This window comes from Ruditapes philippinarum, unplaced genomic scaffold (assembly GCF_026571515.1).
Source record: "Ruditapes philippinarum isolate M1 unplaced genomic scaffold, ASM2657151v2 ctg4635_1_1_1_1, whole genome shotgun sequence".
In the NCBI taxonomy this organism is placed as follows: domain Eukaryota; kingdom Metazoa; phylum Mollusca; class Bivalvia; order Venerida; family Veneridae; genus Ruditapes; species Ruditapes philippinarum.
Window position 1 is genome coordinate 1 of NW_026862326.1, and position 26,631 is coordinate 26,631.

General features: G+C 31.3%; 3 protein-coding genes across 3 annotated transcripts in view; 1 reads left to right on the forward strand and 2 right to left on the reverse strand.

The window, feature by feature from the left end:
• Nucleotides 1–4,598: 4,598 nt before the first annotated feature.
• Nucleotides 4,599–26,631, forward strand: part of LOC132718651 (ankyrin repeat and SAM domain-containing protein 6-like) — a gene marked incomplete at its 5' end in the record, with an annotated part of 40,203 nt that continues 18,170 nt past the window's right edge. The window contains 3 exons of the mRNA XM_060702367.1: nt 4,599–4,666; nt 7,081–7,197; nt 7,607–7,710. Coding sequence (XP_060558350.1) covers nt 4,599–4,666; nt 7,081–7,197; nt 7,607–7,710 — 289 coding nt within the window. The remainder of the gene's footprint in view (nt 4,667–7,080; nt 7,198–7,606; nt 7,711–26,631) is intronic.
• LOC132718652 (ficolin-2-like) lies at nt 9,631–10,502 on the reverse strand. Its single transcript, XM_060702368.1, has one exon. The coding sequence runs from the start codon at nt 10,485–10,487 to the stop codon at nt 9,969–9,971; it is 519 nt and encodes a 172-aa protein (XP_060558351.1). The 5' UTR covers nt 10,488–10,502; the 3' UTR covers nt 9,631–9,968.
• LOC132718653 (techylectin-5A-like) lies at nt 23,543–25,187 on the reverse strand. The gene has a single exon (XM_060702369.1). The coding sequence runs from the start codon at nt 24,966–24,968 to the stop codon at nt 23,694–23,696; it is 1,275 nt and encodes a 424-aa protein (XP_060558352.1). The 5' UTR covers nt 24,969–25,187; the 3' UTR covers nt 23,543–23,693.

Consider the following 26,631-nt stretch of genomic DNA (forward strand, 5'->3'; position numbering starts at 1 on the left):
ATATAGTAAAAACTTAAGAATCTTCTTTTAAAGAACTCAAAGAGCTATGGGGCTAAGATATTTAGCATCAAACATGTTCTAATAGGTGTCTACCAAGTTTGTTCAAATAAAAGCCCTGGGGTCAAAATTGGCCCCCGCCCCAGGGGGGTCATTGATTTTCCCTATATGCATATAGTAAAAACTTAAAAAAATTTTTTTTTAAAGAACCAAAAGAGTTTAAAGCTAAGATATTTAGCATGAAACATGTTCTAATAAGTGTCGACCAAGTTTTGTTCAAATAAAAGCCTTTGGGTCAAAATTGGCCCTGCCCCGGGGGGTCATTGATTTTCCCCTATATGCATATAGTAAAAACTTAAAAAATCTTCTTTTAAAAAACCATAAGAGCTAGAGCTTAGATATTTGGCATGAAACATCTTCTAGTGAGTGTCTACCAAGTTTGTTCAAATAAAAGCCCTGGGGTCAAAATTGGCCCCGCCGGGGGGGGGGTCATTGATTTTCCCTATATACATATAGTAAAAACTTAAAAAATCTTCTTTTAAAGAACCCAAAGAGCTACAGCTAAGATATTTAGCATGAAACATGTTTTCTAATGGGTGTCTACCAAGTTTGTTCAAATAAAAGCCCTGGGGTCAAAATTGGCCCCCGCCCCGGGGGTCATAGATTTTCCCTATATGCATATAGTAAAAACTTAAAATATCTTCTTTTAAAGAACTCAAAGAGCTATGGCTAAGATATTTAGCATCAAACATGTACTAATAGGTGTCTACCAAGTTTGTTCAAATAAAAGCCCTGGGGTCAAAATTGGCCCCGCCCCAGGGGGGTCATTGATTTTCCCTATATGCATATAGTAAAAACTTAAAAAATCTTCTTTTAAAGAACCAAAAGAGCTAGAGCTAAGATTTTTAGCATGAAACATGTTCTAATAAGTGTCGACCAAGTTTGTTCAAATAAAAGCCCTGGGGTCAAAATTGGCACTGCCCCGGGGGATCATTGATTTTCCCTATATGCATATAGTAAAAACTTTAGAAATCTTCTTTTAAAGAACGAAAAGAGCTAGAGCTAAGATATTTAGCATGAAACATGTTCTAATGGGTGTCTACCAAGTTTGTTCAAATAAAAGCCCTGGGGTCAAAATTGGCCCCGCTCCGGGGGTTCATTGATTTTCCCTATATGCATATAGTAAAAACTTAAAAAATCTTCTTTTAAAGAACTCAAAGAGCTAAGGCTAAGATATTGAGCATCAAACATGTTCTAATAGGTGTCTACCAAGTTTGTTCAAGTAAAAGCCCTGGGGTCAAAATTGGCCCCACCCCAGGGGGTCATTGATTTTTCCTATATGCATATAGTAAAAACTTAAAAAATCTTCTTTTAAAGAACCAAAAGAGTTAAAGCTAAGATATTTAGCATGAAACATGGTCTAATAAGTGTCTACTAAGGTTGTTCAAATAAAAGCCCTGGGGTCAAAATTTGCCCCGCCCCGGGGGATCATTGATTTTCCCTATATGCATATAGTAAAAACTTAAAAAATCTTCTTTAAAAGAACTCAAAGAGCTATGGCTAAGATATTTAGCATGAAACATGTTCTAATAGGTGTCTACAAAGTTTGTTCAAATAAAAGCCCTGGGGTCAAAATTGGCACCGCCCCGGGGGTCATTGATTTTCCTTATATGTATATAGCAAAAACTTAAAAAATCTTCTTTGAAAAAACCAAATAGCTAGAGTTAAGATATTAAGCATGAAACATCTTTTAGTGAGTGTCTACCAAGTTTGTTCTAATAAAAGACCTGGGGTCAAAATTGGCCCCGCCCCGGGGGTCATTGATTTTCTTTATATGTGTATAGCAAAAACTTAAAAATCTTCTTTGAAAAAACCAAATAGCTAGAGTTAAGATATTAAGCATGAAACATCTTTTAGTGAGTGTCTACCAAGTTTGTTCTAATAAAAGACCTGGGGTGAAAATTGGCCCCGCCCTGGGGGGGTCATTGATTTTCCCTATATGCATATAGTAAAAACTTAAGAATCTTCTTTTAAAGAACTCAAAGAGCTATGGCTAAGATATTTAGCATCAAACATGTTCTAATAGGTGTCTACCAAGTTTGTTCAAATAAAAGCCCTGGGGTCAAAATTGGCCCCGCCCCAGGGGGGTCATTGATTTTCCCTATATGCATATAGTAAAAACTTAAAAAATTTTTTTTTAAAGAACCAAAAGAGTTAAAGCTAAGATATTTAGCATGAAACATGTTCTAATAAGTGTCGACCAAGTTTGTTCAAATAAAAGCCTTTGGGTCAAAATTGGCCCTGCCCCGGGGGGTCATTGATTTTCCCTATATGCATATAGTAAAAACTTAAAAAATCTTCTTTTAAAAAACCATAAGAGCTAGAGCTTAGATATTTGGCATGAAACATCTTCTAGTGAGTGTCTACCAAGTTTGTTCAAATAAAAGCCCTGGGGTCAAAATTGGCCCCGCCGGGGGGGGGGGGTCATTGATTTTCCCTATATACATATAGTAAAAACTTAAAAAATCTTCTTTTAAAGAACCCAAAGAGCTACAGCTAAGATATTTAGCATGAAACATGTTCTAATGGGTGTCTACCAAGTTTGTTCAAATAAAAGCCCTGGGGTCAAAATTGGCCCCCGCCCCGGGGGTCATAGATTTTCCCTATATGCATATAGTAAAAACTTAAAATATCTTCTTTTAAAGAACTCAAAGAGCTATGGCTAAGATATTTAGCATCAAACATGTTCTAATAGGTGTCTACCAAGTTTGTTCAAATAAAAGCCCTGGGGTCAAAATTGGCACCGCCCCAGGGGGGTCATTGATTTTCCCTATATGCATATAGTAAAAACTTAAAAAATCTTCTTTTAAAGAACCAAAAGAGCTAGAGCTAAGATTTTTAGCATGAAACATGTTCTAATAAGTGTCGACCAAGTTTGTTCAAATAAAAGCCCTGGGGTCAAAATTGGCACTGCCCCGGGGGATCATTGATTTTCCCTATATAAAAACTTTAGAAATCTTCTTTTAAAGAACGAAAAGAGCTAGAGCTAAGATATTTAGCATGAAACATGTTCTAATGGGTGTCTACCAAGTTTGTTCAAATAAAAGCCCTGGGGTCAAAATTGGCCCCGCTCCGGGGGGTCATTGATTTTCCCTATATGCATATAGTAAAAACTTAAAAAATCTTCTTTTAAAGAACTCAAAGAGCTACGGCTAAGATATTGAGCATCAAACATGTTCTAATAGGTGTCTACCAAGTTTGTTCAAGTAAAAGCCCTGGGGTCAAAATTGGCCCCACCCCAGGGGGTCATTGATTTTTCCTATATGCATATAGTAAAAACTTAAAAAATCTTCTTTTAAAGAACCAAAAGAGTTAAAGCTAAGATATTTAGCATGAAACATGGTCTAATAAGTGTCTACTAAGGTTGTTCAAATAAAAGCCCTGGGGTCAAAATTTGCCCCGCCCCGGGGGATCATTGATTTTCCCTATATGCATATAGTAAAAACTTAAAAAATCTTCTTTAAAAGAACTCAAAGAGCTATGGCTAAGATATTTAGCATGAAACATGTTCTAATAGGTGTCTACAAAGTTTGTTCAAATAAAAGCCCTGGGGTCAAAATTGGCACCGCCCCGGGGGTCATTGATTTTCCTTATATGTATATAGCAAAAACTTAAAAAATCTTCTTTGAAAAAACCAAATAGCTAGAGTTAAGATATTAAGCATGAAACATCTTTTAGTGAGTGTCTACCAAGTTTGTTCTAATAAAAGACCTGGGGTCAAAATTGGCCCCGCCCCGGGGGTCATTGATTTTCTTTATATGTGTATAGCAAAAACTTAAAAATCTTCTTTGAAAAAACCCAAATAGCTAGAGTTTAGATATTAAGCATGAAACATCTTCTAGTAAGTGTCTACAAAGTTTGTTCAAATAAAAGCCCTGGGGTTAAAACTGGCCCGGCCCCAGGGGTGTCATTGTTTTTAACTATATGCATATAGTAAAAACTTTAAAAAAATCTTCTTTCAAAAAGCCCAATGAGCTAGAGCTTAGATGTTTAGCATGAAACATCTTCTTATGGGTGTCTACCGAGTTTGTGCAAATAAAAGCCCTTGGGTTAAATTGGCCCTGCAACGTTGGGGGGGTCGGGGGTTAAGGGGCCTATATACAGGTGAGCGACCTTAGGGCCATCATGGCCCTCTTGTTTAATCTTGAGTTTAAAAAAAAAACAACAAAAAACACATACACCTACTTTTTTTTCAATTTGTTTAACTGGAAGATGTTTAGATTTTAGATTCTTTATGACAATGTTCAAAGTTTTTAGGTAAAAACAACAAATAATATTATACATTCATCTTGTGTACTTTACTAAATATAAATGTAATTGCAATAATATTACACAATAAGTATAAAAAGTCTGGAAGAAGTGTCATCTCGGAAGCATTAATCACAACAAAATTACATGAAAATTACCAACTCAGTTTGATTGAGTCTGTACATGAGGGATATTGAAAAGTGCAATATCCCTCACCGCCCCCTAGCACTGGCTTGAGCAGTTCTAAATTTATATATTATAAGTTATGATTTTAATTTGTTATTCTTTTTCAGATGAGTTATCTGGTATACTGAAGAAACTTTCCTTAGAAAAATATCACCCTATATTTGAAGAGCAAGAGGTTAGCAAATTTATTTTAATAGACCTTTTCATTTAAGCGATAACAGTCAGTGAAGAGTTCTTATTCATAGATAAATAGATGTGGAAATATAATCGCCACTGGGCTGTAACATATTAATTAACAGGGTACATATGTTGTTTATACAAGCGGCACTTCGCTGTGATATCATAAATCACTAGGGTGCATTTTAGTTATAACATTACATCAGATTACGTCACTTTTGTTAGTTGTCAAAATATTTATGGTCCGAATTTTGTTATGGATCATCCTAGGGACTTTATTGGTCATGCCTTACTGATTTGATACTCGATCCAGAGTCCTACCAACTGGCACAGTCAAAAATACGTAAAATTATAATTCAGTTAATAACGAATTTCTGTGAACGTGTTTCACAACTTGTTTTTGTTGGTTTTTTTTGTGATTTTTTAAAATATTTGATAAGCAGAGTATGAATTAAAAAGTATCAAGTTGAAAATATTACTTTACCAGCTTAAATATATTGGTGTGATGTACGATTTTTTGAGAGTGCATTCTTTGCCGACACAAATAGTATACAGTCATGTAGATTCAAAAGAATTTTTACTTTTTATGCCTTTACATTTTTTTTGGAAATTACATAGATTTATATTGTTTTCTTTTCTTTGTCTTAGTAATGCTTAAATCAAATGATTTTTAATAAACCAGTATCTTGCAATTAATTATTACGCAGCCGTTTTTCGAAACTACAGAATCCTTTTGTTTTTGAAACTCAAAATATCTTTTGGGTATTGTATACTAGCAGAGACATAGGTACATTATCTTTATCTCTGGTATTAGCAAGTTAGTACGATTTAACTGCCTGGTAAAATTTTCATTATTAAGAATCTAACGAAAATGGTAATCATGATCAGTTACCCAGGAATTTGGTCTACTATTAAAACAAATCGTTAACCATATTATATAGTAAAAATATTTATTCATTTCACCATCCTTTTTATGAAATACCTTATTCAGTTACACAAAATTTTGGCAATTTTAATTTGCCAATTCTTAAAAGAGAAAGGATTAAGATCTTCATATCCCTCTAGTATTGTACTTAAACGTATCGGCATTGTCCGCCGTATCCCCCAATGACGTCATCCAAGGGCGGCAACTTGAATACGGTCTTAAATGAAAGGGTCTATAGATAACTTGAAATATATTTTGGAGGGAATACTTTTATATAATAACTCATTATTTGGAAATACTTGCAAGTTCCTGTATTATTGATAAATTTATTAGATTTATGATGAACCAGAAACAAAACTCACTTAAGTGTTCATTTTATGGTATTTCTTTTATGTGTATTTTACTACACATACATCTTACAATGTATTGAATAACTTTTCTACCTGTATCCAGGTCGTTTTTTCCCCTTATTTACATAAAAAGCTGGCATTTCTAATGCCAAAACATGTTTTTTTCCCAAATTAGAAGCATAAAATTTTCAACCCTCAGTCTGCTTTGATGTTGTTGTTTCTTTGAAAATAATTTTTGTTCAGAGGGAATCTCTTGAAATAACTTATTCCAAAAAAAAAAAAATGAATACAAAAAGATATACGGGGGCTGTTTGGAAAGTTCGTAGACAAGGCTATAAAATCATTATAAGCAGTCATCTCAATATGATGATTGAATATTTTGTTAAAGAATTTATCAGCTACATATTTTTAAATTAAAAAACATGATAAAAGAAATATTCGCAAAGCCCCGATAACCATCAACATGATCAACGAATAATCACTATTTAATGAATAAGGAGAGCTTTGTACTCAACAAGGCATAAGGGTCACACTTTGCTTAAATTTTTGCTTGCAAATTGGTAGCTCCATTAAAAAACCCTGAAGGGAATAACTTCACACATATATTTGACAACATAATAGGATATCACTATCCAAGGCCTATAAGTCAAACCTGGTTTTGGACAGAATTATTGTCATTTTTGAACTAGTGAAATTCTGCATTATCCAGGCTCCTTTTACAAATATTTACTGAGTATAGTAGTATTGAACAAGTGGTTCTATTTGAGAACACTAAGATTTTGTCCAGATCATGTGTCTGTGTGATAGGATACCAATGATCAAAGGGGAGTGGTGGCCTAGTGCTTGTCAACCCAAGGATCATGTGTTTCAGCCCTAATTGGGTCACAACCATGTTTCTTCATATGACACCAGTACTGGTGTGTTCCAGGAAGGGGAATCGAAAGTGATTAATATAAGTCGCAAGAACTTGTTTCGCATTCAAGCTTAAACAAATATGTCTAAACTAAACCAATGATCAAAGTATTAAGTAAAAATCAAGCATTATGATGAAATATGTTAACTGTTTTTTTTATGGAAACTTCCTGCATGCTGTTAGATTTCTGCTCTAATCTTGTATATTTATATGTTTTGTTTCAGGTTGATATGGAGGCTTTCCTCACATTGACTGATGATGATCTCTCAGAGTTAGGCATTTCCCATGTAGAATCTCGTAAACAGATACTCACTGAAATTACTGAATTAAACACAGGAAAGGTAAATGTTTGTTACCACTGCTTAGGGATATGCACAGAAATTTCTGAATTAAACACAGACTGATTAACTGGTTAAGGTCGTTGACTTCAAACCACTTGCCTCACACCACTATAGGTTTGAGTTAGTGTCTTTGGATTCTTTCATCCAGCTAGCTTATGGAACATCGGTGGTTCTACTCAGATGTACATTTGTACCTGAAATAAAGCACAAGGAGACACTTGAGGTCTGCCTCCACCAGTAAAGATAGAAAGTCGGTCACTTCAAAAGTGATATAAAAGATATAAAAAGAAAGAAATTTACCATCTTTTAACTTATGTTATAAGTATTTGTTCATCATACATTTTCTGTGTAATGTTGGAGATTTGTTTTAAGCTAAACCTTTCAACATTTCAACGTGTATATTTTACAGGCTCGTGACAGACGACAATTCCATGATACAATGACAAATTTCCAGACTACTTTAAAAGCAAAACAGATGTCTGATGCTGGAAGTTCCAATGGCAGTAATATAGAGTATATATAACTTTTATATACAACTCTTTTTAGCTCATCTGTCACAAAGAGACAGGGTGAGCTTTTGTGATCGCTTTTCGTCCGGCGTCCGGCGTCCGTCCGTCCGTGGTCCGTCCGTAAACTTTTACTTTAAATGACATCTCCTCATAAATCACTAAGCCAATTTCATCCAAACTTCACAGGAATGTTCCTTTGGTGGTCACCTTTAAAAATTGTTCAAAGAATTTAATTCCATGCAGAACTCTGGTTGCCATGGCAACCGAAAGAAAAAACTTTAAAAATCTTCTTTTAAAAAACCATAAGAGCTAGAGCTTAGATATTTGGCATGAAACATCTTCTAGTGAGTGTCTACCAAGTTTGTTCAAATAAAACCCCTGGGGTCAATATTGGCCCCGCCCCGGGGGGTCATTGATTTTCCCTATATGCATATAGTAAAAACTTAAAAAATCTTCTTTTAAAGAACCCAAAGAGCTAGAGCTAAGATATTTAGCATGAAACATGTTCTAATGGGTGTTTACCAAGTTTGTTCAAATAAAAGCCCTGGGGTCAAAATTGGCCCCGCCCCGGGGGTCATTGATTTTCCCTATATGCATATAGTAAAAACTTAAAAAATCTTCTTTTAAAGAACTCAAAGAGCTATGGCTAAGATATTGAGCATCAAACATGTTCTAATAGGTGTCTACCAAGTTTGTTCAAATAAAAGCCCTGGGGTCAAAATTGGCCTTGCCCCAGGGGGTCATTGATTTTCCCTATATGCATATAGTAAAAACTTAAAAAATCTTCTTTTAAAGAACCAAAAGAGTTAGAGCTAAGATATTTAGCATGAAACATGTTCTAATAAGTGTCTACCAAGTTTGTTCAAATAAAAGCCCTGGGGTCAAAATTGGTCCCGCCCCGGGGGGTCATTGATTTTCCCTATATGCATATAGTAAAACTTAAAAAATCTTCTTTTAAAGAACTCAAAGAGCTATGGCTAAGATATTTAGCATCAAACATGTTCTAATAGGTGTCTACCAAGTTTGTTCAAATAAAAGCCCTGGGGTCAAAATTGGCACCGCCCTGGGGGTCATTGATTTTCCTTATATGTGTATAGCAAAAACTTAAAAAATCTTCTTTGAAAAAACCCAAATAGCTAGAGTTAAGATATTAAGCATGAAACATCTTTTAGTGAGTGTCTACAAAGTTTGTTCAAATAAAAGACTTGGGGTCTAAATTGGCCCCGCCCCGGGGGTCATTGATTTTCTTTATATGTGTATAGCAAAAACTTAAAATCTTCTTTGAAAAAACCCAAATAGCTAAAGTTTAGATATTAAGCATGAAACATCTTCTAGTAAGTGTCTACAAAGTTTGTTCAAATAAAAGCCCTGGGGTCAAAACTTGCCCGGCCCCAGGGGTGTCATTGTTTTTAACTAAATGTGTATAGTAACAACTTAAAAAAAATCTTCTTTTAAAAAGCCCAATGAGCTAGAGCTTAGATGTTTAGCATGAAACATCTTCTTATGGGTGTCTACCAAGTTTGTGCAAATAAAAGCCCTTGGGTTAAATTGGCCCTGCAACGTTTGGGGGGGGGGGTGGAGCTGGGGGGGGGGCCTATATACAGGTGAGCAACCTCAGGGCCATCATGGCCCTCTTGTTTTCACACTTTTTGCCCATTTTCTTGTGTAATTATATACAATATATATAAATGAACCTCTTACCTTTATAAAATATCTTATATCTTCAAAAAAACCTGACTTAAACATCATACATCGTATATCCATTATTAATTACCTATGTATCAATTTAAATGCTATAGTTATCTTGTTTGTATTGTATTCTTTTCATGTTTCATGTTTTCATGTATACAGGGGCCTTAAACGTGGTTCCAAAAAAAAAAAAAAAAAAAAAAAATTATAAAAAAAATATATATAAAATATTCTATAGTCACACTTTGCCTGCCTTATCATTACTTTGAAAGTAATTTAAGATAGCACATATAGATAGCATAACATTCTGTGGGATTATCACAAAGTTTGAAGAATTGGAATCAATACATATACATGTACGTATGAGGCACTATATAATGTCAGGTAGCATTTGCAATTGACAACGTATATATGGAATAAGTCAACCTGACAGTGATTCCACTATGCATGTGTGCAGTCTTTTTTCTTGATAAGCTATCGCAAGAAATATTTCTTTAAAGTTTACATAACAAAATACTACAAACATATTATTTTATAAACTTTATAACTGTGATAATATCTCAGTTTATCGTCTTAACGGAATTTCATTTCTACTTTTTTCAAACAGTAGTTATTATTCTTCCAATGCCGCCAGTTAATTCCAGTACCATCTAGTTTGCCAGGCTGGTTATAATACTGTCCATTTAGATTGGAATGGTGGCAATCCTTATACCACCATGCACCATGCCAACGTTCCGCACAATTGCGCGCCCATGTATCCTGATCTCTATCATATGTTGAGAACATCATTCCATTATGATATTTAAGAGAATCTCCAGCAGTTCCACTGTATCCACTCACCTCCAGTTTGTAATTGTCTTCTTCTTGATATACCTTGAACTTACTATACTTGGCATATGCACTGTTTCCCTCAAAATCTTCCATATCTATTCTCAGTTCATGTCCGCCATCAGATGTCAGTAGACTCAAATGTTCATTGCCGATCCAGAACTCACCATTCAGGTCACCAAAGCCGTTTTTATAATCAGCCCAGTTTCGATAAAAATCTGTTGTACCATTTAGTCTTCTTTGAAATCCTTTTTTTTTTTTCATTTATTATGTTCTTTCATATATGAATTACAAAAAACATTCCAGTTAACATACTGTTGTTACATGTATTCAACATAATATATTCCATTATAATAATTATTCAATTCTAACAGTAATGTAAAACATACACACAACACAATCTCACACAGATACATACACAAATACACATACACATATGCACACACGCACACACGCATATACACATACATACACAGGCACTCACACACGCTCTCTCATACTGAAAAATCTTTTTGTCCCTTTTTTGTATAATGATTAGTACAAATCTTATTAGTTTTTTTTTTATAAATTTGGTTTTTTGCATCGTTTTACTATCGATTTACTCGACTATTCTTATGTTACAGAGGATATTCCATTTTGTCTTATGCGCTTCCAATTTATCTTTAGATAATGCAATTTGTTCTTCTATTTGTATTCTACTGTATACAATTTTCCTAAATATTTCAAATAAATCTTGGTGTTTATTTTTGATATTTTGTCTTAAAAATGTAATATTTCATTAGAATGAGAATGAAATTAATCATGTTACTATGCAGATTAATTTTAAGTTCTCCAAAGAATAATATTTCTTTCGAAAGATTAAACATAATTCCAATTGAGTTTAGCCATGTGTGTAGCATTGACAAAATAGTTTGTATTTTCGTACATTCCCAGAAGAGGTGGTCAATATTTTCAATGCTATTATGACAAAAATCGCACAAATTTGTGTCAGAAGAGAAAAGTATAAGTCGGTATAATTCTATGGAGGAATTTAAACTGGAAATTTCTTAATGTGACATCTAATGTGCTCTTATAAGGCAGTTGATATATCTTTTTCCAGTCAATATGCTTTTGTATATTTTCTTCCCATTTAGTTTCATTACTTTTTTTCCCTTGACATTTTCCGTTTTTCATTTGCAAATCATATAAAAGTTTATTCACAGATTTGGATTGTATAACATTTTGTATAAAAGGTTGCGAGAAAACAGTGTTAATTTCAGCATTTTTTAACTTGTTGATAAGAGTGTCAGATATATTTCCAATAAGCATATAATACTTTAAGAAATCTGTATTATTGATGTCATACAAATATTTAAATTCTTCGAAATTATAAAACTTTCCTGTTCTGTAATCAAATAAGTGTTGTACGAATTTAATTCTTTTAATAAACCAGTTTTCATAAAATACAAGTTTACCATCTATTTTTATATCTGAGTTATTCCAAATAATGTCTTTATAAGAGATATTTTTTGTTAAGTCTGTACTTTTTATTTCAATCCATGCATTTAGCATATTATTTATAAAACTTTTGTGTGGAAATAGATTATCAGCATCTTGTTTTGAAATGTTACATTCAAAAATAAGTTCATTTCCATACTTTAATAATTTATTCTTAACAAATAATTTCCATAAGCTATGATTTTCTTATCTAAGTATCTTTTGATCCAACTTGCTTTTAACGATTTTAAAAAATATGATATGTCTGTAAGTTTAAGTCCCCCATTCTCAAAATTTTGCTTTATAATATTTCGTTTAATTTTGTCTGGTTTTCCTTCCCAAATGAAATGAAATATTGCATTTTCAATTTCCTTGATTTTTGATTCTGGCGGGTTTTCTAACACCGCAAAAGGATATATTATTTTTGGTAGTGCAAATGTCTTGATAACAGTTACCTTACCCATCAAAGTTAATTTTCTATGTTGCCATTGTTTTCAAGCAGTTGTAGAAATCCTCAAGTTTTGGTTCAAGATTAGTTTTTAATATATTTGTGTTATCTGTTGAAAAAGTAACTCCTAATGTTTTTGCTGATTCTGATGACCATTTAAAATTGTATTTTTTACAATAAATTGTATTTGTATTACGAAGTGATCCAATTCTTAATATTGTTGATTTTCTAGTATTCAGATTAAGACCTGATATAAGACTAAATTTTTTAAGACATAGACGAGTCGTTCAAAAGACATTTGTGTACCATCATTTATAAAAGATGCATCATCAGCAAAAAAAGTTTGTTTAATTTCTTTTCCTTCAATATATATTCCCTTGATATCGCAATCATTTTCTATGTAATTTGACAATATTTCAAGACAAATAATAAATAAGGACGATGATAATGGACATCCTTGTCTCACACCTCTCTCTATATTAAAAGTTTCTGAAAAATGGCCGTTATTGACTATTATACTAGTAATATTCGTGTAAAAGAGTTTCACCCACTGAATTAAATCATTTCCAAAATTAAATTTTCTCAATGCAGATATAATAAAATTGTGGCTAAGACTATCAAATGCCTTTTCAAAATCAGCAAAAAATAACAAACCTGGTTTATTTCTTTCTTTTAATAGTTCAATAACTTCAAAAATAAGTCTAACGTTTTCCCCAATGTATCTGTTTTTCATAAATCCAGATTGATTAAAACTTATGATCGAAGGTAAAAATTTTTTTAATCGGTTAGAAATTGTTTTTGTGGCAATTTTATAGTCAACATTTAATAAACTTATTGGTCTCCAGTTGGATAAATTTGTGAGATCCTTGTCTGGTTTTGGTATAAGTGATATAATTCCTTGCCTTTGAAGTGTAGTTAAGTTACCTATTACAAAAGAATGATTAATTGATTTTATGAAATATTCTTTTAAGTCGTCCCAAAACATTTTATAAAACTCTACTGTCAAGCCATCAGAGCCTGGGCTTTTATCGTTTTGCATTTCTTTTAAAGCTATATTTATTTCATGTGCATTTAAAATTCCTTCACAACTGTCTTTTTCAACTTCAGTTAAAGTTTTTATATATATATTTAAAAAATCTATTTCTGGAGCTTCAGAATATTTTATTTTGTACAAATCTTCATAGAATAGTCTTTCTTCACAAAGAATTTCTTCTCTGTCAGTTATTTCTTTTGTTTCTTTAATAAGTTTATGTAAAATTTTCTTTTCAGCATGTTTTTTCTCGAGATTTGCGAAGTATTTACTGTTTTTTTCATTGTGTTCAATATGAATAGCTTTTGCCCTTAATATTTGACCATTTATTTTTTTATCATACAATGTTTCTAAGTCCAACTTTTTTGATTTTAGCTCTTCATTGACTCTATCATCTGTTTGAACTGACAGTTTGTTTTCGAGTTTTTGAATGTCGTTTATTAGATTATGTTCTTCGTTTTTTTTCTTTTTTCTTTTTATTGCTTGCATACTTTATTGTTTCATTTTGTATTCCGCCTTTTATTATTTCCCATAATGTGTTAGGGTTACTGTTTTTATTAATTTCTACCAACATTTTAATTGTATTTTTCACTACCGTCTGATATTCTTTATCTGTCAATATTGAATTATTCAGTTTAAAATAGCCTGGTCCCTTTTCCATCACTTTATTATCAATGAAAAGTTTTACTAATGAATGGTCGGTTTTATATCCCGGAGTAATTATTGATTTTGTAATTATATTAGTGAGGTTCTCTGATATAAGAAAGTAGTCTAGTCGACAGAATATGCATGGTTTACCATTTGAACGCCACGTATATTGCCTTTTATCGGGATGGTGTATTCGCCAAATATCGACTAATTTACATGAGACTATTAATGATTTTATATTTTCTCTACATTTTTTATGAGTATCATATCGTCCATTTTTTTTATCTATTTTTGTATCTATTACTGTATTTAAAATCGCCACCGGCGATTATGCTTTTGTCATTATTCTGTAAAAGAAATGTTTCTAATGTTGCAAATAAACTGATATTATCATCATTAGGACCATATATATTTAATAAAGTAAATTCTCTTTCGTTTATAGTTATGTCAATTGATATTAATCTACCAATGATTAACTCATTTGTATTTACTATTTTGATGTTACTATCTTTTTTTATAAGAATTGCTACTCCTTCCTTATTTGTTTTATTTCCACTAAAATATGATTCACCTTTCCATTCTTTTTTCCAGATTTCGGAATAATAATTATTAGAATGTGTTTCTTGCAACATATATATAGAACATGGTTGAGAGTCTAACCATTCAAAAAGTTGTTGTCTTTTTTGTTTATTTCCTAATCCTCTAACATTTAATGACGAAATTACCGTTTCCATTGAAATTGTAGAAATGAATATCTTCCAAAATGCGTTTTTAAACCATACCATAAAATATTGATACTAATTTCACTTGTCATTAAGTGGACAAAAATAAAAAAGTCGAAATTAATAGGTACAAAAAAAGTAAAGGATTTTTCAAAAAAGATGAGCATAATCAATATTTATGAATAGTTGATAGGTATCAATGCTTTCACATTCATTCACGCTACTTACACAACTCACTTCTACATAATGAATAAAATTTACATGTTTAACTTTGACGATTATACATAACAATCTTATACGATTTAAACTCCCAATTTATACTATTTGATAAGTAAAAACATATACATTTAAATACTTTCACATATACATACTTATCAATCATCATGTATAGTAACAATAGTAACATCGGTTTCAATTATCAATCAGGTTATACAAAAAATACAACACTGTACTGTATACTAGATAGTCTACATGTTGCTTGTATATACAATCATGTCGATCACACAAAAACTCAGATAATCTTGTATTACCAATCTTATTACATTTCTATAAAACATGTATTTATAAGATCAATACTATGTGACAGGTAAAAACATAAACATTCAAATTACTTATACCAATACGATAGAGGATCCCCGAACTTTGAAATACTACCCAGCCCCCACCGTCTGTAGTTTGGTCACAATAAATTTCAAAACCTTTTGGATGATTGTAAATTTTATTTTCATTCTGATTAATTTTTCTTAACAAACTACAGGGAGAATTCCAGAATGAGTAACCACTGTGCTTTAATAAAACAGTAACAAGTGTTTCAATGTTTTCAATTTGTTTAGTGTTTAGTTGTACCTGTTCAGCCATACTTTCCAGAGCTTTAATTTCAGGTGTTATTTTGTCTTTGTGCACATTTTGGACCTTTTCAAAGCGGGTTAATAAATGATCAGTGTTATTAACAGCAACTTCGCAATAATCTTTAACATCTTTATTGAGGGATATCAAATTGTTTTCAATCTTTGGAATTTCCCGTCGTAATCTTACAATCTCAGTTTTTTCTTCTGTGAAGGCTGACCTAAGTCTAGTGAAATCCTCTTTCAATGTATCCACTGTTTCAAAATCAATGTCGCCAGCTTTTGATGCAACTGAAGGAATGGGCTGTTCTTTTCCAATAGTAGCATTTAACACTTTATCTATGTCATCTAGTCGTCCTGTAATTTCAGCAATATCCTCGTCTCTAAACGTAAACTCGGTATTTAGTCTAGTTTCTAAATGTTTTACCCTTAACTTTAGACGATCAAATTCATTTGCTGAACTCGTCGAAGCAAATACACTGAGGAGAATAACTGTTACTTTACCGAACAACTGCATATTTATATGTAAATATTTGTTGTAAAACTTTCTTGAAGCTGGTACAAAATATTTGCCCATATAACTTTAGAATAATTTGAAAAAAAAAAACAACGACTTGAAACAATCCTATTCCTTTTTTCTTAAGAACAAAATTTTATCCCATTCATTCACTATTCTATCAGTTTATGATGATAAATTTTCTCTCGATCGAAAGAATGCATTGTTTATACATTAATTTAGAATAACTACTTTAATGCTCTTATTCTTAAGAGGTTGTGAACTGTTCTCTTGCCTGTCAAAAGAAACAACTACAAGATGCATTGAAACGAAATGGCACTAATTATTTTTTCTTTAAGTGTTTTAAGGAGAAATGCTTGATACATGGTACCTTTACATCATTAAATCTAATCATATTATGTCAAGTATATATACAATAAGTAATTTTCCCAAACAAGTTTCACATGATGTTTTGAATGTAAACTAAAATTTATTTCCGGTACAATAATAGGACAAAAGTATTCAAATGCACATGCCAGAATGTACATTATTTGAAAGCTGCCTCCTGATAAATAAATAAAGGGTCTTTCCTCAGTTTATATTTATTATAAATTATTTCATTTTTTTCTTTATTTCAACATATTAGAATTGTAGCAATAAATGGCTGGGTTTTTTTGAAACCTTAATATAGAATAGTAAAAAAGAGTTTAAAACATATGATTTTATATACATGTATTAGAATGAACGACAAGAATGTCAAAGTAGTCAAGCAGAATGATAAAACTGAATTTGTAGGATCTATTGCATAATACTTTTTTTGACTGCATATATAGAGGTTGAGAGTTAGCTCAGTTGGTTAGACCACTGGATGTCACTCCCGAGGTCCCAGGTTCGATCCTGAGTAACACCCTTGGGATTTTTCAGAGACACTGTCAGTGTTTCCCACCTAACCGGATGTGTACTGGTAAGAAGCCCAGGTAATCTTCGCATATATCAGTGCTATACACTGGGCATGTAAAAGAATCAAAGGGTCTTTTCAATAAGAGCTAGGGACTGGTTCCCGCGGATTCCCTTGTATCTCATAGCTTTCTCTCTGAAGTGACTAGTCTAGAGTCATTTCTACTAAATCGGCCTACGAAGCTCAGCTTAGCAACCTTTATAATGTTCTGGCCTGAGCACTACATTACACTACATTACATTACATATTTAACTATTTACTTTGGTTTAGCTAGATTTATCTCGCCTTGTAGCATACATGTATCCATGGGACAGGATTAACGCTTTACTTCCAGGCCAAAACGTGTCTTCAAACAAGATAGCCCCTCTTTTCAGTGAAATATACTGTTGATCACAGGACTCACATACACTTAATAAAAATCTATTTATTATGCTAGTGAAAAATCCATGTCCTCCCTAGAAAACAATGTTTTCTGTAAATATTGATTATGATTTGTGATCATTTTTAGTTTGACATATATAATATTAAATATTTTTTCAAATTTTTGCAGAAAAGAGCACATTGTTGTTTATAATTGGTTTCATTGTTTGCTATGTGATGAAGTTTGATAAATGGAATTTAGATATTTCAACTCTCTGTGTGATAATGTATTTAGATATGCAAAATGAGGGACGTATAATGTTTTATTTCTGAATAAAGTATAAATTATTGTTATATAATTCATTAAAAAAAAAAAACAACTAAATTTGTGTGTTACATGCCTGGATTTTCCCAAGGAATTTTCTGTCAGGGCTGAAATGACCTCTTATATTGTTGTTCTTTCTGGTCATTTTACTTTTTAATTGGGCATTTTGTAATTTTACCCTTTCATGACCAGAGCTTAGATATTATAATTATTTACAGGTAATTAGCCAGGGGTATATTCTAGTAATTCCAGGGATTTTCTATAGTAAATGAATGCTTAGTTTTTACTGCATAAATTCAGTTTTGTAGAAAAAAAAGAAGTTTTTTTTCATAAAATCAAATTAAAATTTTCACAAAATTATATCAAAAGGTCAATAATAAGATATCATATTTCATTTAATTATTTCTAGAAATAGCAAAAAACTGCTGATTGAAATAGATACCCAGTCTTGTAAGAAATTTGACTTAATATATCAACCTGTAAAATAAGTATTTCATTTTATTTCAATGATAAACTGCCTTGAGTAAATACAAAGTTTCATTTTTGTTTCATTGATTAATTGACATGTTTGTTTTGTTTCAATGACAAATTGCCATTAGTAAATATAGTATTTCATTTTAGTTTCATTTTTGTTTAAACTTTAATGAATAAATATAGTGTAGGGTCATAATGACCTTATACTTGTATATAAAGAACTGAGCCCAGGGACCCTTTGATAGGGAAATTTCACATTGTTTTGCTGAAAAGAGGAATTTAATCTTTCAACATCAATAAAGTTCAGTTTTACATATTTAATGTTGTAAAAAGCAAATTTCAATAAGATACTTTTAAGGGTTTCATGGTTTTTTTTAGGTAAGAATTAAAAAAAAGTAAATGAAGAAAAAAGAAAATGAAATAGGGGGAAAATATATATTCATAAGTGAGTGAATAAGTAGTTTGATCTGTTTCATTGATTAATTTCCATGAGTGAATAATTATTTCTTTGATTAACTGATAACTGTCAAGAGTGAATACACTGTTTCATTTTGATTCTCTGATAAACTGCCATGAGTGAAAATGGCAGTTTGTTTTGTTTCAATGATACACTGCAATGAGCTAGTACCGTAATTACAGATTTTTAATTATGTTTCAATGATGAAATGCCATAAGTGATAATTACTACAGTAGAACTTCTATGAGTCGAACTTCGATAAGTCGATTTTCTCGATGTGTCGAAGTAAAATGAAAGTCCCGATTTTTTCCCTTATATATTCCTTATAAAAACCTATATCTATGAGTCGAGATTTTATGTTTCAAGTTTTTCGATGTGTTTAAGTTTTTTCGTGGTCCGTATGGAATTAATCTAGTACAATTTACCACAAATAAGTCGAAGATATTCGGTTATTTTGACACCTTCGATCTCGAGACATTTTCACACCTTTTCTGGCCGCGAAGACGATTTCCGATCAACTTTACTGACAGGTGTAAATTACACATCCGAGTGTTCAAACAGCTTTTGTATGCGTTTAAATGTGTGAAAAAATGCTTTAATTATTACTATTTTAATTGCCGTAGCAGTATTTGAAAGAACATGTAAACAGTAAGAAATATCATTTGAGTACTTCCGTGACCTGGTGTCGCGTAATAATCACACGCCAAATATTTACTTTAAGCTGGTTTAGTTATTGCCCTTTCGTATTGTTACGCCTTTTGTAACTTCATTGTTTACGTCAACAGGGAGTCCAAATCATTAGCCGTGAAAAGTTAAAATGTCATATTTATCATTGTATAATGTAAAATATCAGATTAATGAACGAAAGAAAAACACGAGATAGGTTATGTTAAAGATCTTATAATTAGGGCTAGTCACGGGTTGAATTTTTGTTATGAAGTATTTTTGAAGACCGATTCATGAGTCGAAGTCCCGATGTGTCGAAGTTTTTACGCAAGTCCCTCCAACTTTGACTTACCGAAGTTCTACTGTATTTCATTTAATTACCGGGTTTCGGCAATGCTGCACACAAGTCCTCTACAGTTAGATGAGTAAACAAAATTTCAATCTGATAGAATGAAAAAAAAATAGAACAAAGAGATAATGTATGAATATTTATTAATCATTTTATTAACCATTTGATGATTTGCAATTTTTATGTAGCCACATGTTTATTTGTTCAAGGAGTTTGAGGATTATTAATATAGACAGGAAGTAAGAAATGAAGTGTTCATTGTTAATTTGTCATGTTATTATACATACAATATGCAAAAAATCAATATAAAAAGCTGATTAAGTTAAATTGTCAAATTCTTTTATACATATGAAGGACAGTACTAGTAAAGCACCAAAATTTACAAGAATTTTATCAGGTTTTCATGAAGATGATAAAATTATGAGATATTTATCTTATCTTAGGTATAAAATATATTGGAAATAAGCCCTTATATGGCAGCCAGGGGATCTAATAAATGAAATGTGAAAAGTTAAAGAGAGTTTAGCTAAATATTTTAAAGAGTTAAGCTGTATATTTCAAAGATTTTAGCTATAGATTTAATAGAGTATAGCAATTGAATGAAAAAAAAAGAGTTAAGCTATAGGTTAAATAGAAATTTAGGTATGGATTTAAAGAGATTTAAAAGAGCTTAACTATATATTTAAGAGTTAAGCTATAGATTTAATAGTGTATACATGTAGCTAAAGATTTAAAAGAGTTAAGCTATAGGTTTAAACGAGTTTAGCTATATGTTTAAAAGAGTTCAGCTAAAGATTTAATAGTGTATAGCTATAGATTTAAAAGAGTTAAGCTATAGATTCAAGAGTTTAGCTATAGATTTAAATAAGAGTTCAGCTATAGATTTAAATAAGAGTTCAGCTATAGATTTAAAAGAGAGTTTAGCTATAAATTTAAAAGATTTTGGCCATAGATTAAAATGCGTTTAGCTATTATGAGATTTAAGAGAGATTAATTTAGCTATAGATTTAGAAGAGAGCTTAGCTATGGATTTAAAAGAGAGGTTAGCTATAGATTTAAAAGACGCTAGCTATAGATTTGAAGGTACAAAAAGACCTTTTTTTGATTTTCCGAACTTGGCAATATGTACTAATGTAAAACTAAATTTGTGGACAGAAATAAAGCACTTTTGATATCATAGAAAAACAAACATGTCCAATATCAGTCAAAAGTTAACACAGATTCAAAAGCAAATGAGACAGTGCGAAAATCAAAAAACAAAATTGCAAATAAAATGGGAAGAACAATTTCCACAAACAGAATTTCAATGGCAAAATATTTACAAAAACTTTTTGTATACTGCAAAGAAAATATTTTACAAAACTTTCAACAATTTAATGTTTTACATAGGAACATTGCAACAAACAAGTTTCTCCTTCAATGTAAATTAACAGAATTTAGTCTCTGTGATTTTTGCTGTATGGATTCTAAAATTATAGAGCATCTTTTTTGTGAGTGGCAAATGGTGCAATTGCAAATATTCTGGAGTAATCTATTCAAACAATGGTTTAACGAAATAGCAATATTTAAAATGTAACATATGACAATTTTACATCTGTCTTTCATGCTAAAGGTAAGAAAACATCATATATTTTCCTCTTCTCAAAATATTACATATATACCAGTAAAATAAAGAAACAAACTCCAGACATTAATATCTTCAAAAGGAAGTTTTAAAACAGATTAAAATAGAAAGACCTGTTACATTACACAATTATACATAAGAAGACCTTGAAAATTGCTGGATAAATGTAATTGATTGTTTGGTATCTTAATAAAATCCATACAGAGAAATTTTTCCCCACTTTCTCTGCCCCTTTTCTTGTGTACTGGTAATTATATAAATAAATGAACCTCTTAACTTTATAAAATATCTTATATTTTCAAAAAGACATATATTTATTATCAATTATCTATCAATGTAAATTCTATAGTTATCTTGTTTATATTGTAGTCTTTTCATGTTTCATGTTTTCATGTATACTTTTCTTGAAATACAGGGGCCTTAAACATGGTTCCAAAAAAAGAAAAAAAAAAAAAAATTATTTAATAAAAAAATATATAAATATATATTAATTCTATAGTCACACTTTGCCTGCCTTATTATTACTCTGAAAGAAATTTTTGATGACCACATATATATAGTGTAAATGTCTGCGCGATATTCACAAAGTTTGAAGAATTGGAATCAATACATACATGTATATATGTATGTATGAGGCACTATATAATGTCAGGTAGCATTTGCAATTGACAACATATATATGGAACAAGTAGAGATTTTGATGCTAAAGCATCAAGTCGCCGGATAGAAATATGATTGTATTATCATAAATAAAAGAAAATATCAGTTTAATGGTTCGAGTATAAAAAAAGAGGAACAATAAGTTGAGTAATGTTTATTCATAAACACGTTTTCATTTACTTGCCACAATTATATCTTTCTTGCTGAGAGTTTTATGCAATAAATGTATGTTATGTTATAATAAAACATCAAGCAAACTTGCTTAGCAATTTTGTCAAGAAACTGTTATCATTATTAAATAAGCAAGTATTATTGGGCAATATTTACCCGAGACTCAATAATTTTCGGGAGCTGTTTCGTTTGCTTACATAACTTATTATTATTATTGTTAACGATTTTATTGTAAGTATAATTACATGTATAATTATATCAATTAATACTGCTTGATGGCCTAGTGGTAAGTATGACGAAGTTGTAACCTACATGTAGTAGGCGCAGGTTCGAATCTCGGACAAATCCTGTTTGTAGTTTTCATAAATTGATTTTTATTATATCTTTTAACTTTATGAAACATAAGTTGATAAATCGTGTGTTTCATTTCTAGCACTTTTTTATTTCATAATTTTGATAAACGGTCAAGTTTTGCAAAATACAAAAAGTATTATAAAAAAAACCATAAAAAATCACTTTATCGAACCTACAGTCTTCAATTTGAAACTAACTTAAAATCTAACACCTTGTCATTGAGTCTTGTAAAGCAAGTGATATGATTATAATTCTACTTGTAATTCTATTTTATACATATACCGTTATACGTATGGTTTTCTTCAGCATCCGATAATTACCGAAAAATTATTACCGATCATAAAATATTTGCAAAGTGACTATGAAAATATATATGCTTAATTATTGCATAAAACAATACAATTCTACTGTAAAAGTGGTGTCTGCATAAAAAAATTATTCTTATGCACTATCGAAAAAATATATTATTTAGCTGAAATCAATATTCCTGTCGTTACATACGATAAAGTTAACGTTTAATTACCTTTCAGTGCAATAAACTATCAACACAAAGATGGTTTATTAGTTTTCTCTTTGTATCCAATACGATTCCGGCCCCTACTGTCATACCGAAATTTTTCATACAAAATTACTTTGATTTGCACTTTATCAGCTGCCAACCATTCACAAATTACCTGTACGATGTCTTATCATGCAGTCATTTGTTACTATTAATAGATTTTATAACAATAACATACAACGTTTAGTCACGTGATTCTGGGAGAAACTGTTACTATTAATAGATTTTATAACAATAACATACAACGTGTAGTCACGTGATTCTGGGAGAAACTGTTTATAATAAATAAGATAAAAAAATAGAATAGGTCTCATAAGGTACAAACAACCAGATAATTTAAAAGTGTCATTTCAAATATCATGCATGATTTATTTATCATAAAATAGCAACGCTTGAAACTTAAAAAAAAGTAAAAGCATCCCTAAATTAAATGACTGGTCCATAGGGATACGTCATTTATTCATTTTATAAAAATTGTAATGTTGCTTTTTACGATGTCAATATTTGAATATTTCATTTTCATTGAGCAACATTTTTGTATGTTTGAATTTTTGAGATTACTGAAAACAATTGTAGTTTTTAATTGTTCAGTAATTGTTATGCTTTTATTTACAGAAATTAATGCCTTCTCCTACCATAGGTATAATATTAAACTGTTACAAATATAGTCGCCGGTTTCTACCGGCGACTAATAAGTCAACCTGAAAGTGATTCCACTATGCATGTGTGCAGTCTTTTTTCTTGATAAGCTATCGCAAGAAATATTTCTTTAAAGTTTACATAACAAAATACTACAAACATATTATTTTATAAACTTTATAACTGTGATAATATCTCAGTTTGTCATCTTAACGGAATTTCATTTCTACTTTTTTCAAACTGTAGCTATTATTCTTCCAATACCGCCAGTTAATTCCAGTATAATCCATTTTGCCAGGCTGGTTGTAATACTGTCCATTTAGATTAGAAAAGTGGCAACTCTTATACCACCATGCACCATGCCAAATTTCCGCACAATTGTCCGAGTATGTATCCTGTTCTCTATCATATGTTGAGAACATCATTCCATTATGATAATCAAGAGAATCTCCAGCAGTTCCACTGTATCCACTCACCTCCAGTTTGTAATTGTCTTCTTCTTGATATACCTTGAACTTACTATACTTGGCATATGCACTGTTTCCCTCAAAATCTTCCATATCTATTCTCAGCTCATGTCTGCCATCTGATGTCAGTAGACTCAAATGTTCATTGCCAAGCCAGAACTCGCCATTCAGATCACCAAAGCCGTTTTTATAATCAGCCCAGTTTCGATAAAAATCTGTTGTACCATTTAGTCTTCTTTGAAATACTACCCAGCCCCCACCGTCTGTAGTTTGGTCACAATAAATTTCAAAACCTTTTGGATGATTGTAAATTTTATTTTCATTCTGATTAATTTTTCTTAACAAACTACAGGGAGAATTCCAGAATGAGTAACCACTGTGCTTTAATATAACAGTAACAAGTGTTTCAATGTTTTCAATTTGTTTAGTGTTTAGTTGTACCTGTTCAGCCATACTTTCCAGAGCTTTAATTTCAGGTGTTATTTTGTCTTTGTGCACATTTTGGACCTTTTCAAAGCGGGTTAATAAATGATCAGTGTTATTAACAGCAACTTCGCAGTAATCTTTAACATCTTTATTGAGGGATATCAAATTGTTTTCAATCTTTGGAATTTCCCGTCGTAATCTTACAATCTCAGTTTTTTCCTCGGTGAAGGCTGCCCTAAGTCTAGTGAAATCCTCTTTCATTGTATCCACTGTTTCAAAATCAATGTCGCCAGCTTTTAATGCATCTGAAGGAATGGGCCGTTCTTTTCCAATAGTAGCATTTAACACTTTATCTATGTCATCTAGTCGTCCTGTAATTTCAGCAATATCTTCGTCTCTAAACGTAAACTCGGTATTAAGTCTAGTTTCTAAATGTTTTACCCTTAACCTCAGACGATCAAATTCATTTGCTGAACTCGTCGAAGCAAATACACTGAGGAGAATGACTGTTACTTTACAAAACAACTGCATATTTATATGTAAATATTTGTTGTAAAACTTTCTTGAAGCTGGTACAAAATATTTGCCCATATCAGTTTAGAATAATTTGAAAAAAAAAAACAACGACTTGAAACAATCCTATTTCCTTTTTTCTTAAAGAACAAAATTTTATCCCATTTGTTCACTATTCTATCAGTTTATGATGATAAATTTTCTCTTGATCGAAAGAATGTATTGTTTATACATTAATTTAGAATAACTACTTTAATGCTCTTATTCTTAAGAGGTTGTGAACTGTTCTCTTGCCTGTCAAAAGAAAACAACTACAAGATGCATTGAAACGAAATGGCACTAATTATATTTTTTCTTTAAGTGTTTTAAGGAGAAATACTTGATACATGGTACCTTTACATCATTAAATTTAATCATATAATGTCAAGTACATGTATATATACAATTAGTAATTTTCCCAAACAAGTTTCACATGATGTTTTGAATGTAATATAAAATTTATTTCCGGTACAATAATAGGACAAAAGTATTCAAATGCACATGCCAGAATGTAAATTATTTGAAAGCTGCCTCCTGATAAATAAATAAAGGGTCTTTCCTCAGTTTATATTTATTATAAATTATTTCTTTTTTTTCTTTATTTCAACATATTAGATGTAGCAATAAATGGCTGACTGAGATTGTTTTTTTTTAAACCTTAATATAGAATAGTGAAAAAGAGTTTAAAACAAATGATTTTATATACATGTATTAGAATGAATGACAAGAACGTCAAAGTAGTCAAGCAGAATGATAAAACTGAATTTGTAGGATCTATTGCATAATACTTATTTTGACTGCATATGTAGAGGTGGAGAGTTAGCTCAGTTGGTTAGACCACTGGATGTCACTCCCGAGGTCCCAGGTTCGATCCTGAGTAACACCCTTGGGATTTTTCAGAGACACTGTCAGTGTTTCCCACCTAACCGGATGTGTACTGGTAAGAAGCCCAGGTAATCCTCGCATGTATCAGTGCTATACACTGGGCATGTAAAAGAATCAAAGGGTCTTTTCAATAAGAGCTAGGGACTGGTTCCCGCGGATTCCCTTGTATCTCATAGCTTTCTCTCTGAAGTGACTAGTCTAGAGTCATTTCTACTAAATCGGCCTACGAAGCTCAGCTTAGCAACCTTTATAATGTTCTGGCCTGAGCACTACATTACACTACATTACATTACATATTTAACTATTTACTTTGGTTTAGCTAGATTTATCTCGCCTTGTAGCATACATGTATCCATGGGACAGGATTAACGCTTTACTTACAGGCCAAAACGTGTCTTCAAACAAGATAGCCCCTCTTTTCAGTGAAATATACTGTTGATCACAGGACTCACATACACTTAATAAAAATCTTATTATGCTAGTGAAAAATCCATGTCCTCCCTAGAAAACAATGTTTTCTGTAAATATTGATTATGATTTGTGATCATTTTTAGTTTGACATATATAATATTAAATATTTTTTCCAATTTTTTGCAGAAAAGAACACATTGTTGTTTACAATTGTAATTCATTGTTTGCTATGTGATGAAGTTTGATAAATGAAATTTAGATATTTCAACTCTCTGTGTGATAATGTATTTAGATATTTCAACTCTCTGTGTGATAATGTATTTAGATATTTCAACTCTCTGTGTGATAATGTATTTAGATATTTCAACTCTCTGTGTGATAATGTATTTAGATATGTAAAATGAGG